Source organism: Taeniopygia guttata, chromosome 15, assembly GCF_048771995.1.
Source record: "Taeniopygia guttata chromosome 15, bTaeGut7.mat, whole genome shotgun sequence".
Taxonomy (NCBI): Eukaryota; Metazoa; Chordata; class Aves; order Passeriformes; family Estrildidae; genus Taeniopygia; species Taeniopygia guttata.
In genome coordinates this window covers 2409948-2429551 of record NC_133040.1, presented here as the reverse complement: position 1 = coordinate 2429551, position 19604 = coordinate 2409948, and the positions used below count along the sequence as shown (strand labels likewise).

Below are 19604 nucleotides of genomic sequence, written 5' to 3'. Positions count from 1 at the left end.
CAGGTGACCAGCACTGCTTGTTGCTCCAACCAAATGCTGCCTCCCCCCTGCTAAGATGTTCCGCATGGATCCCACCCTAGGGCTTGGGAATTAAGTGGGTTTTAAGCTCTGCAATAAAAACCCATTCGACTTGAAAGAATGTTGTTATTGCTGGAAGGGGGTTTGCACTGCTTGCTTGGATCGCCTTCAAGTGAGCCGCTGCTTCGGCTGTCCAAGAAAACGCGTGTCAGTCTCCTGGGAGGCTCAGGGAGCACCACGACAGACAGCCCATCCTGGCTGCGGGGTCAGCCCAAAGCAGGCCAGGAGTCCTGCCCAGCCTGGCTGCCCAGCACTAGGTGCTCCAAGAGCCCCAGCCCAGCATGGAAATGCTGCTCCCCGGGATCTCCTCAGGCCTCCCTGCAGCCCAGGAGCGTCCTGGGCCCGCTCAGGGCGCCGCGCCGGGCCGGCCCTGCCCCGCCCCGCCCCACACGCGTGAGGGCTCGCCCCAGCCGGGGCCGCAGCTCGGCCGGGGACTCGGTCCCAGAGCTTAATCCGCACCAGCCCCGCACATCCTTGTCCCTGCAGCACCTGGAAATTAGAAAAGCTCTTCGTGAAACCAGCTGGAAGTTGTGCAGAGCCCGCACAGGTGCAAGTGCAGAGGGCACAGCCTGCGGGCCTGGGCGGGCTCGCCGTGTGCCCACAGGGCTGTGGGCAGCGCTGGAGCTTTCTGTGCCTTAGGGAAACAGCCGAACCTGTGGGCAGCGCTGGAGCTTTCTGACCCTTAGGGAAACAGCCGAACCTGCACCTGCCTGGGGAAGAGCTGCAGCATCGGCAAGAAAGCATTTTTCTGCCATTCCCATCTGCATTGAAGCAATGACAGACAAGGCTTAAGGCTGCAAAAACCAGTAGGAGAAACCAAAATAAATCAAGATCTTGATTTCCCATAGGAAATTTACCTAGATCCCATTTATAGTCCATTTGCCCTCCTCCTTATGTAACTTCTCTGCAGGAGAGGAGCAGAAAACACAGAGAAAATAAACAATTTGCTGCAAAGAATTGGTGCAAGAGCTTGAGTCATATCTAGCAGTGTGAGCAGATAACCTGAGGCTCACTGAGCACACTGTGGAGAACAATGAATGCTGAAATCAACAGCGTGTCATGCATGTACAAACTGGCCCCAGGTAACATGACTAAAGCAGAGCACGTTGTGCTTGAGAAAGATGCACAAAACCTACACTTTTGAGTTTATTTTATTAGTCTTAATGGCCTGACTTCCACATGTCTCATTTCCTTTTATTGAAGCTGTCAGAAGCATTACATTATCTCACATGCGTGCAAAACCAGCATTTCAGTCGAGCTCATAACAGACTTGAAATGCCACAGCTGAAGAAAACAAGCCGGTGGGAGCTGCAAAGGGAGGGGGCGGGAGCAGAGTCCAGAGCACACCTACAGGCACAATCTCCAAAGGCTTCCCGAACAAGCCGAGCGCAGTCTCTAATCAGAGAGAAAGGATATAGGTACTTGTGCAAGCTGGATGATTCACTGGAGAAGGGCGAGCAGTCCCGTTGTAACAGAAGGCTGATGAGTAATTGATGGCACAAAGCTGAGTCTTTTACCCCAGTGCAGAGCCGTCTGCCAAACCAGCTCTACCGACAGGCCCAGGGGGCAGCAGCACCTGCACTGCTACTGCAAAGGTTTGAAAGAAACAGCATTGCACTCGTATTTTCACAGGAATTCCCCAGTGTTGCCCAGCTGTCCTCAGTTACTCATGCTCACTGCAGCTTTTCATCCTCATTAGCGCTCTGTGACAGGGAAACACATCCCAGCTACAAAGATAAAGAAACAGATCCAACCAGGTAGCCTGTGAGGGATGCATTCTCTCTCTTGCGGGTGTGCTGTTGGCAGTGATCCCATGCACAAAGTACCGCCTCCGGGTCCCCTGCTCAAGGCACTCACTCAACTCCCCGGTCATTCTGCTCCTCTCATTTCCAAGATGTGAAGGACAGTGGTGGCAAAATTAACTACTAATGGCCAGAGACAGCCTTTTACAGCTGACCTGCCTTCACACAGCTGGCATTTGCACATCAGGAAATAATTATATTTTTGCATTTAAAAAAAACTGTGCTCCATATTTTGTTTCCCCAGCCAGATTTCTTTTTAAGTGAGTTGCTGACATCCACATGTGTGTCATACACAGCAGGTACAAATCACTACTGGCCAGGGTGCCATCAGAGGGGAGGCTCACAGGGCATTATGTACATGTACTGTGGCAAAGTTTGACCTTTATTTCAATGCTGCACATCCTCAAATCCTGGAAAGCCCATGGGAAGTACTCAGCTGCTCTGTAAATATCATAATTGTGCTACGAAAGCAGTTTGCAGTATACAATTTAAATAAGAAAACAGTCATTGTAGTTGAGCCCACAAATTTACAGGGCTACTTTTCACAGTAATTTTAACAATAACAACATGGCTCAATATCCCTGTGCTATGCAGATGCACAGTGAGGAGCTGGTGCCCCAAAAACCTGGTGCACAGCCTTTCCCAGTGTCCCTGCACAGGGGTCCTGAGGCACTGGGCACGAACCTGCCCAGGTCTGCTCAGAAACAACATCTTGCTACATATACACACACTCTCTCACACGTGTGTGCACACAGAAAACCATCTGGCACACAGGCTAAATGACACACCTCAGTGTGGCTGCAGGCCACACAGCAGCTATTAGTGTGATACGAAAACATTCCGTAAATAACGCCTAGGAGCATGTCCATCCTCCCTGAGAAGCAATGAGTCTGTGTCACCAAGTCCCCAGTGCCAGGGCCATCTGCACTTGGGCAAACAGGGAGGCCTCCCCATTCTAACAGGAAGATAAAAAGAATCCCTGCTTGCATGGCAGTGCACGGGTGCTACTGCCCAGGATGGGACCACAGAGGAGGGAAGTGGAACCACTCTGATAACTAAACATGGACAGATCCCTACAGACCCCCAAACAGCAGCGAGATAACTTCACAGAGCACTTAACACTCACAGAGCAGCGCAGGAACCACAACTATAAATTATATTCTCCAGGGGTGGCAGGAAGCAGGAGAAGGAGTAAATTCACAGTGGAAAATTTCCTTTCCCTCTAAAGGAAGAGGGAAAACACAGAAGAAGAGAGGGACATAGAGCACTGCTGTTCATGGCTCTGCTTCTGACAGCCTTGGAAGGCCCCAGAGGAGCCCCCCACATTCCATGAACAATGTCCCTCCACCTCCACAGAATGAAAAGTGTTTCACTGACCTCAAATCTAGGGCTGGCAGAGGAGGGAAGGGCATGGGGACAGGAATTCACCACACACAGCCTTGCTGCTACTTCCCTTGCATAGAACAAACTCTCCCCTGCCTGCAGACTCTGCAAACTCTCCCCTGCTGTGCTCCAGACACACCTTGCTGTGCATTTTACTCTCATCTGCTGCTGGAAGAAAGGCACGACTCTAGCTTTACTTTGACTATACTAACTGAGGAAGCTGCTCAGAGTTCACCAGGATTGTTTGCTTTGCTTGTCTCTGCAATATTTTCTACAGCTTTTTTTTGCCACATGGATGGCTTACTGGAAGTCCTCAGCCCCTATCTCCTTGCACCAAGTCCCAGGAGGAAAGGATGTTGGAAACTGCCAAATGTGAGGTGCCAACACTGACTGCGAGTTCAGCAGCTCTTTAAATACTGTTCTTGCAGACCTGTGGTTTCCTACTCCTGCTGGGAAAAAAACCACTGCAGAACAACACTGAGCCTGATCCACAATGACATGGTTGGGGCAGCCACCGGTTTAACCACTGCTTGTGAAATATGGTGAGGTTGTTGTGCAAGGAGACAACGAAGTGGAGGTGTCCCATGCTACTGCTTGCAGCGATACCTCTGCCTACTGTAGGCAAAGCTTCACAAGTCCAACAGTAAATTCAATCTCATTTACAATTTTCTTTCAGTTTTTTCACTCAGAAGGGTCCTCCCCATTCACCAGCAAGCATAGGGGAACAGAGGATACTGGCTCCACTCTGCCATGGTGCCATGGGCATGTCCTGGAGTTCCTTGTGTGTTGTACTCCGTGGAGAAGGCTGAGTAGCTCATTGCCCTGTACTGGCTGTGGGAAGGCACCACCCACTGCCCCAGGCCCTGCTCGGTGCCATAGGGACTGTACATGGGCGCCCGGGCCCCGGCTTTCCCCACAGAGTCCAGAGCCATGTTCACCACTCCTGTGTAGTCCTGGGGAGGAGGCAGAGGTGGGGGCAGCGGGGGCAGGTTGGTGAAGCCCTCTGGGAGCTGTTTGGAGTCGTGCTCGGGCACCATGGCGAGATCCAAGGCGTGGCACCTTGCCCGGAAATCATTCAGGGTCGCGGCATCACGGCTGGGAAGCTGCTGGCTGTCCCCAGCTTCGTGGAACCTGGGCCCAAGGGCAGAGAGAAGAACAAGTCAGACCAACCAGAGTGGAAAACCATGGAAAATGCACAAAGATCCCCTGGGGAAAAGCAGGGCAAGCTCTTCCCTTTGTCTACTGCTTCATCTTACTGTGGATTTTAGCCCAAGCCTCACTGTCACACTCACAGAAAAACAAAATGTCAGAGAAGGTGAGTCCAGACTACCTTAGTTCAGGCTAAGTTCTAGTCTGGACTCACTCACACCCAATTTTGCAATGAGGAAGGAAAAATTACTGGAGTCTTGTAACTTCTCCAACACTTCCTCCAAAGGACAGGCAAGCCCTGTAGTACACAGAGCTGGCTGGGTGAGCATTTTGGGACAGGGAAATAAAGAACATTACAAAGACATGAGCATGCCCAGAAACAGTGGGTTTGAACTAGGAGAGAAAGGCTATCCTTGGACCTATGTCCATGCTAATCTACCATCTCTCAACCACATGTACTCTCCAACAGAAAGGCATCCCCCTCCTATTCCCAACTGGCTGTTTTTCTTAGGAAATACCCAGCAGAAGAAGAGGAATCCCAGCAATTGAAGTGTGGCTTTGGAGCAGAAGGCAGGACTCACCGATAGGTGTGGTAGGATGGCGTTGGCACCTGCTGCTCTCTGGCCAGAGCCTCCCTCTGGTCAGCAGGCACTGGTGAGGCCGCAGGGAAGGCCTGGCTGCTGTTCTGCTCCGAGCCCCAGAAGGGATATCCACTGCTCACCACCACAGGGTTACTCTCTTCCTTCACGTCTACATTCTCATCCTTCTCAAAATCTGACTCAAAGCAGGGAAAAGAAAGAATAGGAAAGAATGAGAAAGGGGAAGAGGAAGGCAAAGCTCACAATGGTCTGCTGGCAGCTGCAGTAATCACAGGATGGTGGAAGGAAACACTACCACCTCCTACAGTCCTCCTTATCTGCAGTCCTTTATCCCTGGAAGGCAAAGGCCCCTTCCAGCTCCTTTCTGCCCAGATACTGTGGTGGTCAGTCCTGCCTGCCCTCTCTCCTTAGCTGTGCTACTGCAAGCAGCACCATGAGCTGGAGCAAGGAATGATTTAGCTTAAAAAGCTTTCTGAATATCATTCTCTGGGTTTGTTGTGATCAATATTACCACGTTCCTCAGCAGCAGGCTCCTTTTCCTCAGGCAGCTTCCTCTTCTGGCTCTTGGCTGGACTGGGCTTCTGGCATTTGGCTCGTCCTTCCCTGGAAAGAAACAAGATGTGGGGGTAGCTTGGATGTAAGCTTTTTGCCTAGATATACAGGCAGGGATGCTATTAGGAGGAGAAAAACTTGAAAAATGTTATGGATTTTCTAAGTAGAAAAGAGTCAGTTTTGGCTTTTTTTCATCAGGAATTTTTTTTTTTGGAGGAGATTTTTTTTTTTAGGCATAAAATAACACAAAACAAAATCTCAGATATTTTCGTAACATTTTCTGCTTGGAAAAAACCTCCATTTTTTCGTTCTCTATTGCTGGTCTGGGGTTGCAATTTAAGCTTTTTTTTTCAACTCATCCACTGGCTGCCCTCAGACCAAGCAGAAGATCTCACTGGTATTGGATCCATCTTTCCTCTTGTAGACAAAATCTCCCCCTGGAAGAGACATTTTTCCACCCACAGGAAAAGGAGACAAGGGAGCCTCCAAATGTCAGAATCAAGCTGATCTCCAAGAGACCAAATGGTCTGCTGTGGACTCCTGTTACCACTGCTATTCACATGTCAGACTCCAGTCTAGCTCCAGTGTGCAAGAGAGTGCAGGTCTCAAATTTGTCACACCTCCCACATTTCTGTAGGAATTGTCACCTCCCACTCCCCAAGTCTCTTGAGAAGAGGCTGCACAGAGGGACATCACTCCCAGATACAGGGAAATGCAGTGTGCACAATGCAGCAGGCTCAGCAGAGCTGGCTGGTAGAGTTTTGTTCAAAGCCTTGGGTAAAATTCACAAGTGAACTCCAGCTAGAAACAAATTAAAATGAAAAAAAAAAAACAGTTTACCTTCGAGTGTTCTTCCCATGTTCACGGAAACCTTTAGCAAATGGATTGTTGTCAATCTTGAGCTTTGTAATCTTTAAATGAAAGGAAAAAGACTCAGCATCACAGTGACTGTTCCAAGACTTTCACCTTTATCACAAGATATTTATTACAAGAGATCAACTGTATTTATCACAAGAGATCAACTGTGTCAGGGTTTTGGATATGCCCTTGCCACAACATCTCAGCTCTCCCAGCAGCTCCCATCATGGATCAAGAACTGACCCACAGAGAGAAGTGACCCTGCCAGGGTCAGCATGGATTTCGGTGGGATTCATCTGACTAGAGAAAGAGACAGGGTGAATATCTGGACCTGCAGCCATAATTTTTACAGCATTTGGAGTTGTGTGTCACTGACAGTGCACACAGCACCATCAAGGTGCATGACTCATCACAGAGGAGATGTTTTCCACAGGAACCACAATGTGCCTATTTCTTCCCACTGTCCACCACAGGTGCCCAGGATGAGCAGAGGGGGAGGACACACCTTCCTTTACAGGAATTTTACAGACAGCATTTCACAGTGTGTCCAGAAGCAGAGCCTGCACACCGTACCTGCTCGTTCTGGTAGGCAGTGACAGAGGTGAAGACAGTCTCAGGGAAGCTGAACACCTGGAAGATGCTCCAGCGGACACTGAAGAGGTCATCGGCCTGCACGATGTGAAAGCGCGGCTTGTACCGGTGCATGGAGTGCAGGATGATCTGGGACAGACAAAGGACAAGGTTTCCATGTGCCACCACTGCCACATGCTGCAGATCCCCTGTGCAGACCCCCAGGACACCCATTTCCAAGCAGGGACTCCTGCTGGGATTGGTGTCTCCACAAGCCCCTGCAGTGACAGCACAGAGCTGTGCCTTCCCTGGCAGGGAGCTAAGGGGGCACAAGGGCTGAGCTCAGGGAGGAAGAAAGGGCACTTGGGTATGTTTTAACTTCTACATCATCTATTTTCTCACAAATCCTGCTTATTTCCCACAAAGGTCATCTGCAATGAATTCCAAGAGAGCACAGCACAACCTACATGCCCATGTTGATCCAGAGTGTTGTTAGTGAGCTTCAGTTTTTGGAAGGAGACAGGTTCTTTCATCCAGTGGCTGCCAGGAGCTGGGGAATCTGGGTGGACATAGGTGCGACAAGGGAGCTGGGGCTCTGCTTTTCCAGCAACTTCCCACTGATCTTTATTCCACTGTGAAGGGAAAGACAGAAATCTGGAGCTTAAAAAAATTATTTCAGTACAGAAAAGGCCCAGCAAGTTTGCTTCACTGCCAATTCAGTGCAGTCCTCTGAAGCACAAGAAGCAGATTCTCTCTTATGAGCCATGATCATGTTACCAAATCAGCTCCAAGTTTAGGCCTCATTTTTCCTGCCTTTCTCCCAATGGCTGCCAGAAAAGTCTGACATTAATCATGATTAAAACTGTACTGCTTACAATGAAAATTAGTTACCTTTCCAGCTGCTCCCCAAGCAAAACTGACAAATAACTCCAGAGAGACATAAAATCCATCAATTACTTCTGAACTTTGTCCAAAGAGAATTTATTTATCAATGTGACAAGTGAAGCATAAAGATTAATCTATTTCAAACCAAGATGAAAGGACAGCATAAATTCTGTTATTTAAAGTACTTACCTTGTACCTGAAGTTATCCATTGGCACAAAATCTACCAGCATGAGGTACTTGGCATACGGGATTAAGCCAGAGACTTTGATTTTGCATTGAGGAAACATTCGTCTGAAGGAGAAATGAAAAATAGAGTATAATGGTTCTTCTGTAAAGTGGCTGTTAATGATCAAGCAGCATGTCACATTTACTCACTACTGTGCAGAGCCCTGCGAGCAGTATTTCTCCAACCAGCCACTGACCATTTGTCCATCTCATTGATGGACTGTTTAGTCCTGTGGGCTTAGATGGGATAGACACTAACAGGGCAGCAGTCACTGAGGGCCTGACAGTGTTACTGCTTTTGTTCTTCCAATTCCTCTAACACACCAGTGGGAAACTTGAAAGGAACTATTTGGAGGCCGTATGTAGTTCCTGGCCTGCTGCAGCTCTCACAGCCCTGGAAGATGGATTAAATCTGAGCGTGGGCAGAAGATGTGCTCTCATCTAAGAGCACACCCAGCTTTCTGTTCCCGTACTCCCTGCCACTACTTTTAACTTCTGACTCTGCAAAAAAGCATTGACAGCTACCTCCCTACCCAAAGGGATTATTCCAGCTCACAGCAGCTTTGACACAATACTTTACAGCTTCACAATTCCATCTTCTTTCACTGCAAGCTCCACAATACATGACTCATTTGTACTTCAGTGGAGTCTGCACACACAGATCTTTAAGAGTCTGGGCCATATTCTTGTCTGCAAACACAGATTCAAACCCAAACATTTACTGCTCAACCGCTGCTGCCTGTGACCCAGACAAAGGGAGCCCAGGGCACTTCCCAGAGCAACCTCAAAGTGACAGGAAGAACACCAGTGTTAAGTGGTGAGATAAGGGTACAGGAGTTTTCTGAGCACATCACCCCCATAAGTGACCTTTTGCACTTCACAGTTTGGACTCCTATGACACCCTGAAAGTGCAATTCTTCTGCCAGGATCAGGAAGATCTGCATAACCGGCTACAAAACCAGTTTAAGGGCCACTATTAGAAAAATGAGCACCTAGAGGCTTTGCTAACAGCTCAGAGGGGTGTGGTGTGTGTGGTCGGCTGTCCTATGCCCCTTACCTGCCAGATTTGGTGATGATCATCTCAGTTCCTATCTGGTGAAACTTCATCCAGAGCCCCATGTCCTCGAGAGTGACCACGATGGAGCTCTGTGGGAAGGGCTCCAGGCTGGGGGAAGGAAGGGCCTCACACGGGGCTTTCACGTCTGGAGGGAGAAATGAGACGGTGACTGCAGACAGACAGGAGGGGAACTGGCCCTGGTCTGGGCAGTCTGTGCCACAACAAACCTCCTAAAAACTTGCTTTTCTTCAAAGGATTTTTGTTGCTTAATAGGCTCAGAGGTAGGGAGCCTTTTCCAACAGATTTGGTTTTAGCTGGTAGGTCCTTCTGTAAGGATCTGTGTGTTGCACCAACTCAGCCTAAATTCCACTGTTACAAAACCCATGCTGGCAGGTAGCCACCATCCACTGTTCTGGCATGATCAGGGTTACACAAAACAATTTATCAAGAGAATACAATGAAAGCTGAAAGGACTGGAAAGACTTTAAGTGCACCAGTGGGTAATAGGGGAAAATGACAAGTAGGGGGTAGCAGAGGTGAAAAATGCCCCCAAAAGACAAAGATGAGACAGACAGGAGCTCTAAATGTAAGTGAAGGCAAGAAAAGGAGGTTACAGAGATAGACTATGGAAAGACTGTATTCTGAAAAGAGAATGGCTGGTCTGAACTGGAAGTGGAGCTGGGGACCACTGAGGAGCCTGTGAGGGGGTGGAAGGTGTCTCTTCAGTAACACCATGGAGTGCTGCAATCTGCCTGCTCTTCCTCTTGGAGGCACAGGACCAGCTGTGGGCCTGGGGAAGAGGAAAGGGAAACCACTCTGGAGGAACTGCCTTTGGTGTCGATGGTACCAATCACCTCTGCACAGCTATTTGTATTAAAAACCTCCTTAAACCCCCTGTAGGTGCTCTCAGCAATATTGTAAGGCAAGATTGCTGCTGCCCGGTGAAAAGCCCAGTTCCATTTTAGGTCAGAATGTGAGCCAGTACAGTTCTGGTGGGCTGAGCTCAGAGCCAGGAGAGCTTTAGGAACACTGCCCTGAGGAGGGGTGAGGAGTTTGGTCAGCAGGACACCCACAGGAGCTGGGCTGTCCCAGCTCAGGGCCAGCAGGACCCCTCTGGGTGGTGCATTAGCAGCCAGGCACAGCTATTTGTTTAAAAGGTAGATTTTTCTGCCTCTCAGCCTGATCAGATCTTATTCAGAGCATAGTAGAAAAAAGGGAATTTTCACCTTGCTACAGCTTTCCTGAGTAATGCCTTCAAATGAGTATTCACAAAAAGTAGGCAACTATTTTCAGAGAAATTAGCTTTTTTCACAGAGGGACATCTTTCCACCAAAACAACCCAATACAACTATAAATGGTTCTTCCCTCAGGATTAAGAAGTAGAAAACATTAAAATGTAATTTTGTCTATTTGTAGAGGTTTTTAGGCATTTTAAAAAAAAAATCCTCTACCCTTTTTTCTGCTTTGATCCAACATTAATGAACTGGCCAAGAAGTGACACCTAGTTTGCTCACCAAGATTAGCCTGTTAACATCTTCTTACGAAAGCTTCCCCCATATCCTCTTGCAAAGACATGAAAGCTGCCATGAGACGATGCATTTGGTAGCTCAGTGCAGCACATGTATCAAAAGGAGTTACAATAAAATTGGGCTGATTTCCCACAGGAGCCATCCAGTCACAAATAAAAGCAAACAGGTTTTGATTAGTTAGACAGATGCTCACTCCTTCCCCAAATGAATTTTGGAATTAACATTTCTTTAAGCAAATTCCAATGCCATTAAAAGAGACTACAACAAGGCAGATCTCAGGAGTCTTTAGTGAGGGGAGATTTCTAATGAAGTTGAGAGGAATTTAAGTGAAATGAGTTCAACACTGAATTAAAAATCAAAGGCAGATGTTATAATCTGGTTTTTACCACAATGAGTCCATAGCACACCTGTAGGAACACAATGCTGCAGGAGACAGGGACAATAAATGCTGCAGCTAAGGTTTTAAAATGCAGTTAATGCCTTTCACCATGCAGGTTTGTGTGCACAGGCTGAGGCTGAAAAGCAGGACAAGGTCTGCATGAGGACCTGGAGCCCAGCAATGGTGAATGGTGAGCTGGTGAATGGATCCACTCAGCTGCTGTCAGCTTCAGCAGGACCCTCAGTGATGGATCAGTTTGTAGGATCCACTTTGGATTTTGTTTGCAAATTTTGTTTGGATTTTTGTTTCCCTCCTAGTTTGTGCCTGTGTAACTGATGGTAAGGCTCATGCACTCACCCTCCCTGAGTGTTGGAACTATGGCACAGAGAGGTTTGGGCAGAGTGTCCAAGCACTGAGTGCAACTTGTGTGAGCTGTACTTCTATGGTTTCCTCTTCTGTGCAACTTGGTTTTAAAACCATTATTATCTGGAAGAGATTTAAACCTTTTCCAGCAGTTCTAGTTTTACTTTTTTAAAAATATCCCTGTTATCATTGTCTTGGTAACATCACATGTTGTCCATTCAAAAACTTGTTAATTGTGTCCAGATGAGGTTGAAAGGGAGGAAGCTGCTGTGGTAAAGCACTGAAAATTAAGACATCTTCAATCTATTCTGTGCTTGATTTGGAGGTCCTTATACCAATAGAAGTAGCTTGTGCTACAGTTTCTATATCTAGAATGAGCCATACATATCTTTTTGTCATCTTGGGGACAGAAAGGAAGAAAGGGGAAATGTGAGACAATTTAGCAGTTTTAGGAAGAAGATCTCTGGATAGAAGATACTGGAGTACAATTGCCTCACCTAAAGCAGTTCCTCAATTAATTTTTCGCTACTGAGACAATGTTAAAATGTCAGAAAATTTGTTGCAGCCTTACCAAAATGTGTAGGATAGGATTTGCAATATTGGGAAAGCTCCAATAAGGGAAAAAGCTACGTTTACCTTGACTAAAATCAGTTATCATTACATTTGTTGCTGTTATCTTCCAAGTGAAGCCAAACACTCACAGCTATCCAGAGTCCACCAGGGAGGAACACACATCAACATACAAAGCTTTCTAATAAATTCATCTTGCAAACAAGCAAAAAAGCCCTCCTATGTTCTCTGATCTTCTCAGTGTCAGCAGAAATACCCTGACCCTCTGGAGGGAGACTCATTTCTCAGACCCAGAGAGTTTTTTGGCAATAACAAAAGTATGATGTTTCCACAAATGCAACAGCTTCATCTCTCAGATGCATCCAGTCATCACCTGGAACATTTCTGCTGTAGTGGGTCATACACCAGAAGCAACCCAGTAAGAAAATGAGCTGAACACTGCAATATTTGGAATCTTTAACATGAAAAAATAAGAGTCTACTTTTTTTTCCCATTGCTGCTCTTTTGTTTTTCAGCTTAAAATTCAAGTGGCAGAAATCAGTATGAATCTGATCAACACAGCAGGGACTGAAAAAACCCAAAACAGCAGCAAAGGTGGGAATCATCTAAACCACTGCACATGTATTTTGCTCATGAATGAGACATCTTGCAGAGGAAGAATAAGGAAGCTGAGACTGCACAGCCACTTCTGATGGGCCTATAAACTGGGCCAGGTTTTTTTTTCTGATGTAGAGTAAAACCCCAGAGTAAATGTAGTTGCACTGACAAATACAGCACCTCTAGGCTGGCCCTTAGTGTCCCAAGGCATCTCTGTCCTTGTGCCAAATCCAACAATGCTCCACACAGGAGAGGATAACAGCATGCTGTGAGATGGATTGAAGGAAAACATAATGAAACCCTAAGGAAATCACAAAAATCCTATGCTGGTTGTGAATCTGGAAGCTATGCCTGATTGGGGTTCATGCTTTCAAAGGACATAGGAAATTGGAGGGAAAAAAGCCCAAACCAGAGAGTTTGTATCAGAACTGTTATTAAAAATACGTCAAGTATTTCCAAGCTTTCTGTGGCCTTCAACCTGAAGAACCCAGTGCTTGGTAGACAATACACAAAAACACCTCCAGCCTTCAGCTGAAGGGTTACACTGCACAAGGCAGTCTGGGTAAGGGATTTTTGGGCACAATTGTGAGCAAACCTTTACAAAAAATCTTCTAAGGCTCTCAAAAAAACCCCAAAAAACACTCAAATGCACAATTTTTCATACTCCCATGAAAAAACCCCGTTTTCAAATCCTCTCCAGCCCCATGCACTTTTCTATAAGTGCGGGTAAGCCCTTTCAGGAGCGCTTGCTCCCTTTCTGGCATGAGTTTAGGATCTTTCCGTGCGGTGACAAAGTTGAAGGAGTCCTTCACTTACCTGGTAAAGCTTGCATTTTTCCATGTACCGTGACGTCGAGGAGCTTGCAGGGCCAAGAGAGCCACCAGAGTTCTTACAAGGGGAGCCAAAATAGTCCAGTTCAAAAGCAGGTCTGATTTCCTGAAGCAAGCACAAGCCCTTCCTTCCGAGATCCAGTGTCAAGAGTGAGCAGGATGAGGATGGGACTCCAAGCACAGCTAGCCAAGGTGAGTTCCTGTTTTATGGAGGCTAATGAGCAGGGAGGAGCTTCCCGCCAGGGTTGTCCCCTTGCGAGCCTTTGATGTCCAAAGGGACAAAGAGAGGAAGGATCTGCAGCAATGGCTGGGGCTAGGGGAAGAAAATCAAAGAGAATTAACATGGCTTTGACATACAGGAAACCCTACAGGGAAAATGCACCTTGATTTACTGCTAACGCACTTTTAAACAAATAGAGACAAGACTGAAAACATCAGTCGAGGACTTAGCTACAAAATAAAAACAAATCCCTTAAACAGGCAAGTAGGGATAATTTCTTTTTGGCTGTTCCATGGGTGTGTGATAATTCTCATCTTCAGCACACAGAATCGTTTTACTCTTGATTCCTGGTACCAGAATCAGGAAAGCATCCAGCTCTTCCTTCCCAAGTGGGTGATTAACAGTCTGTGCAAAGTTTGCTCTCCCCACTGGAATGCTGCAGCAACACATGCCTTCAGCCACAGATGCCTTCTCCAACAACATGAATGTGAATAACAATGAACACATTTGATGGTATAACGTCACTCATCTGCCCAATTTCTGCACTTCCAGCCTTTAACTGCACTTCTTTTCCGGGAGGATCAGGCACTGAGGTTAAGCCTTGCTCAAGGCACTTCTCTTACCCAGGGAAGGCTGAGCAGAAATCGAAGGGCTTGAGCATTTTCCCTTAATTAGTTTATTCTGCAAGTGTGACCATTAGCTTTTGTGCTTATAAGTGCTTACAAGTGCTAAGAGGCAGCAATCAAGGCTCAAGCTCCAGGGCCCAACACAGCCACTGCACCTCCTGAGGAAGGGGGTTGTGTGCAGTCACTCACACGAATGGCTGTACTAACATTTACAGGACCAAGATGGTCAAAAAATGGAGGTCAAAAGCAGGATATCACAGGCCAGTGGTGGATCCTGAACAGCAAATTTAGGAGCTTTGTTCATTACAAAGAACTTGCTATAAGGCTGCATCTCTTTCATCTGTCTAGATTTATTCCAAATAAAATAAACTTTTGTTCTATTTTGTCAGTGATGTTACTGGGACATCTGATCTTCAGTCTAATGTACAAAACAAATTTAGAATTTATTTAGTGAGTTTCTACACTCAAACAAAAATCCTTCGGTTCTGTTTTTACTGCTATTTGGAGCAGGAAATGCAAGGACATGCAGAGAGGACAAAGGAGTTTAATCAGAGCAGGGACTGACTCTCTTCCAGTGGTATATTGAATTTTAGGCATCCCACTGCTAGCCAGGGAGAGAAAAGCCAATGCTTAGTGTGGCAAGGATGAATGTTTTAAAGAAAAGGGCTGGAGAATTTGGGAAGTCCTGAGGAGGATTTTATAGCAAGAGATGGTCCACTGGCTTCTGGCACCTCTGCAGAACCACATCCAGCCTTGCTGGCATCCCTTTTAAGCCAGTGGATCACACAGAAGACTACAGGCTTTTCTCCCTCAGGTGACTTGGAGACATCCAGAGCTGTGGAGTCTCAGTATATTGAGGAGAGGAATACCATGTGGTGGAGAAATGTCAACTTGTAGCTCAAATGGAAATTATTTATTAAATATGGGAAGAAATAAATCAGAAGGGAAAAGGTCAGCTGGAATGGTATCAAGGTCAGATCTCTGCTTGTGCTTGCACAGCCACTACCAGACACAAACAAAATAGGATGCAGAAATGCTTTTTTGCTCTGCTACAGAAGGAAAGCCAGCATTGCATCTGCTCCCCCTTCCATGTCCTGCTTTTCTAATGCTAGTATTTTAATTGTAGAAAGCGGAAAAAGACAACCATAATCAGAATCTGAAAAGGAAAAATAGAACAAAAATTGGGTCAGATTCAAGCTAGCAGCGAGATGAATCAACATCCCACACAGTCAGAAACCGCACAACAGCAGCAGCAGCTCTGGGAATTTGAGACTTCACCTGACAGGAGCGTGGGATGTGTATCATGACTTACTGCTGCTTCACAAAGGCTATGAGATGGTCTCCTGCTGCCACTTCATTTGCACACTGAGTATCAGCATGTCTGGGGAACAGCACATTTGCTGCAAGTACTCAAATCCTTTTGGCTTCTCCCAGCTGATTGATGGGGAAGGTGGAGCCATTAATTACCCATGACTAGTTAACAATCAGCTTTCTCCCAGCCATTCTAGTTGCACTGGAAATGTTTTAAAAGTGAAAAAAAAAGTGAATTTGTTACTATTGCTGGAAAGCGTGGCTAATAGGAGCAACCCCCAGGAAATTCATCCCTAGCAAAGGGGGAATTTAGCACATTACCCTCATCTGTCCATCCATGGAGAGCCCTCAGGCAGTTTGATGGGAAGTCGGAGGTGAATGTGCTGGTGTCTAACAATTCACTGGCAAATTGGAGGCTGAGGGTATGGAAAGGGCCGGGAGAGAGAGTGGATCTGACACGTGTAAGTCAGTGACATACAGGGCTCTGCTCCGAGCCCATTTCAGCAGCAGGGATCAATCCTGCCGAGCCCAGCTCTAACAGCAGGCTCTGCCCTATTCCGAAGGGATGGGGTAGGGCAGGAGGGAGGGCATGTGTGATGACAAAAGCACAGGCCAAGAGCTTCTGCTTTGCATCTCTTTGAGAAGCTGATTAGAAAGAAACATTCCCCTCTGGGTCTTGTAGTAAGGCAAATGTTTTCTGGCATTTCTCCCACCTTAAGTGAAGGTTTAACCCTTGCTGCTCAGCAGAACCCTGCAGGGAGCTGGTTTGTACACAAGCTCTCCAGCACAGTGATATCTTGCCATGGCTGGCTGCTACCCGGGGCTCCCAGGCTGCTGGAGAACAGAAAAGGTGTCAGGCTTTGGCTAATGGGGCTGGAGTGGCACTGCCACCTCTGCCCAGGCAGAGCTCCCAGGGGAGCATTCTGCCTGGAGAGCAAGCTCCAGTGTGGGGCACAAAATTACTGCCTGGGAGACAGCTGAAATGTAAAAGTCACCTTTCAAAAGAACCTGCCTTGGATTGTTGCTCGTGGGTGCAGCAGGCAGTACCCACCCCTCAGGTTTCCCTCTGTGAGAAAGTGTTACCATGTCAGCTTTAACAAACTGGGCTGAAGCGAGGCTGGATTGTCTGCCTGGTCCTGCACAAGCAGGGAAGGACAAACTGCATCTAAGAGATCCTCCCCTCTGAAATGTGAGGAAAGCCTTGCTGCCATTTAGATGGGACTTATTTAGTCCATTCCCACCTGGCACACAGAGGCCACAGTCCCAGAGCATCTTGGCAACTCTTTGTGAAGGATGCTCTGCCATCTGCAGGGAATGAGTACTGGAAAGTGAAAAGACAACATGTCATAAACAGGGCCCAAAATAAAACAGATAGCTCTACACTGATACCTGCTTACTTACATGCTTCATTAAAAATATGGAGTGGTCTCAGATTCTCTAGAATCCACAAACTGGCTCCTTAAATCCAGGCTCAGCTCACTGTGAAGCAAATGAAGCCTGATTTATGCACATGGGGCATGGGGAAAAGCTGAGTTTTTCCAGAGAAAAAGCCTGATGAAACTCTTGCTCTTACAGCTGTGCCAGCATGTGACTCCTTGTCCTTGTTGGTGCCTGACACCTCACCCAGAAAATGGGAAATACAAGTGCAGGGCTGGCCAGGACAGAGCTGCTGAGCTCGGGCAGCACAGGCACAGCCTGAACTTGGGCAGCTTTCTGAGCAAGTCTCTGTGGGCGGCTACAGGAATGGTAAAAGCCTGCAGAGTGTTTTGAGAGCCTCTGAAGAAGTGGTACATATCTCCTATCATGCTGCAGCACAAGAAACAGTTCCTACCCAGCTCCTTCCAGCAGCTCACATAACACAGCATTTTCTTCTGGTGGAGGGAAATGGCACCTTTTCCCCTCCTTTTTATGGCTTTGATTATTTTTTTCCTGAGAAAAGCTATCTGGCGTCTTCAGATATATTACAAGTGTCATGCAGACCTTCCTACCCGGGGACCAGTGCAAGGGACCCCACAGAAGGCAGATCTCTGTAGGGCTGCAAACCCCATACTGAGCCCCATATTGCATCACCCCCAGATTTTTCCCGTGCTCTCAAGAGTGCAAAAATGACATTTGGCAAAGCAAAGCAGCTGTTTGGAGGGGGCCTGTTGGTAACATCTCCACGCTAATTCACCACAGGCTCCCAGCACCGTGGGGACGGTCACAGGCCACGGGGCAGCTGTGACAGGATCTGCTCTGGAAGGGGACCTGGGAAAGCAGCTCAGGCAGACAAAATTTGTACATTATAAGCTTAAGACTTTTGCAGTTTGTGGATTGAGTATCTGGCCGCAGAGCTGAGCTGGCTGCCTCCCTCACATCCCCAGCCCCGCTCCCGGCGCTCCCTCAGCACGGCACGAGAAGGGAAACACTTAGCGGCCACTTAACGCTGCAGCCTGAGTTTGGCCTCAAAGGCTGCAGTCCAGAGTCAAATGCAAAATATGTCTGTCTAGAGCCCTTTCAAGTTCTCACAGACTCCTGATGTGGGGTGCAGTGTTTTCCTGTCAGCCCATTGTGTTTCCCAGACACAGCTCAGCGCTCTGTCCCGCTCAAATCCACAAAAAGAACTCGCTGAAAGGAGCTGCAGTATAAGGAGAGCTCTGCGGGCAGCTCAGCAAAGGGCACCGAGCACACGGGGCACGCTCTGCCCTCCCAGCCTTGCATCCTTCCTCCCAGCCTTGCATCCACAGCCCTGCATCCCCTGCATCCTTCCTCCCAACCCTGCATTCACAGCCCTGCATCCACAGCCCTGCATCCCCTGCATCCTTCCTCCCAACCCTGCATTCACAGCACTGCATCCACAGCTCTGCATCCTTCCTCCCAGCCCTGCATCCACAGCCCTGCATCCCCTGCATCCTTCCTCCCAACCCTGCATTCACATCCCTGCATCCACAGCCCTGCATCCTTCCTCCCAGCCCTGCACTCACAGCCCGGCCCGAACTCATTGCTCTCAGCCACAAGGAGCAGCCTGAGAAAACAGGCAAAAAGTAATTCTGGTTTAATATCCATCTATAAACACTTGTGTATTTGTACACATGGGCACACACTCATATGCAAAGAGAAGCATCATGCAGACCATAAAAACTGCTGGCAGTTTACTTAGCCATGAATTGAGACCAGACAAAAGCCCTGAGCAGAATGGACTCTGCTGAGCAGAAGCCCAGCAGGCAACACTGCAGCAATCTCTGTTAAAAAGCCGATGTTTCCAGAAAAAAAAGCAGCAGCTCAGACCAGAAGGTTTTATCTAAACTTCATGGATTTTCAAGATTGCTGATACACTGTCATGGTACCTTGGTTTCCACAAAAGATTACTTTTGTTAGTAATCAGGCATTTGTAAAGCCATGAAACCAACAGAAAAAAAACCAGACTTCAACCATGCAAGTTAGGGTGCAAGTTACTTTGTTTGGCAAAGACAGATCTCTTCTGTCATAGGGAAGTTTCCATTAACTGTTCATCACAGTAAGGTTCTAATCAAACCAGGAAATCAATAAACATGTATAATTCCTTATCAGAGGCTCTACCTTCAAAGAGCAAATTAAAATTGTTAAGATTTAAACTGTTTGGAATTTAAAAATAAAAACTGCTGTGAGCTCTACAGATCTGTGTAGAGCTCAGTTCCTCCAACATCACTATTGACTCTAAAGAACTTTCTGAAGAAGTTAATTATCATTACCAGAAATCATGACAAGAGAACAATTAAACCATACACAGCAGATTTTGATTCAGGGCACTTAAAAATAAATCACATTTCATTTTAATAAGATTTTATTACTGCTTGTTTATTTTCCTTTTATAGTGTTAGTTGTAATTTCTTTGAAAAAGAACTATAAACATTTATATAGCCACAGGATACATACAACTGCACATCCATCTCCCAGCAGCAAGGGAACTGAACACACAGGATGCCTGACCTGAGCTTTACAGAACCTCCCAGAAATAAAATGAACACCAAGACAGATTCATGCAGCACATCCTGCAAGATG

General features: G+C 47.1%; 1 protein-coding gene across 2 annotated transcripts in view; it reads right to left on the bottom strand.

Annotated features, from left to right (window-relative positions):
* Positions 1 to 1211: 1211 nt before the first annotated feature.
* LOC100225628 (T-box-containing protein TBX6L) overlaps positions 1212 to 19604 on the bottom strand; it is a 28897-nt gene continuing 10504 nt past the window's right edge. Inside the window, exons 3-11 of one of the 2 annotated variants that reach the window (XM_072936192.1) lie at positions 13414 to 13740; positions 9160 to 9304; positions 8066 to 8168; positions 7459 to 7623; positions 6995 to 7141; positions 6404 to 6474; positions 5523 to 5614; positions 4994 to 5186; positions 1212 to 4394 (exon numbers count right to left, since the gene is read on the bottom strand). In XM_072936192.1, the coding sequence (XP_072792293.1) occupies positions 3968 to 4394; positions 4994 to 5186; positions 5523 to 5614; positions 6404 to 6474; positions 6995 to 7141; positions 7459 to 7623; positions 8066 to 8168; positions 9160 to 9304; positions 13414 to 13429 (1359 nt within the window). In that variant the 5' untranslated portion in view covers positions 13430 to 13740 and the 3' untranslated portion in view covers positions 1212 to 3967. Of the gene's footprint in view, positions 4395 to 4993; positions 5187 to 5522; positions 5615 to 6403; positions 6475 to 6994; positions 7142 to 7458; positions 7624 to 8065; positions 8169 to 9159; positions 9305 to 13413; positions 18427 to 19604 lie in introns of those variants that run through there. The other variant, XM_072936193.1, reaches the window with a different exon arrangement.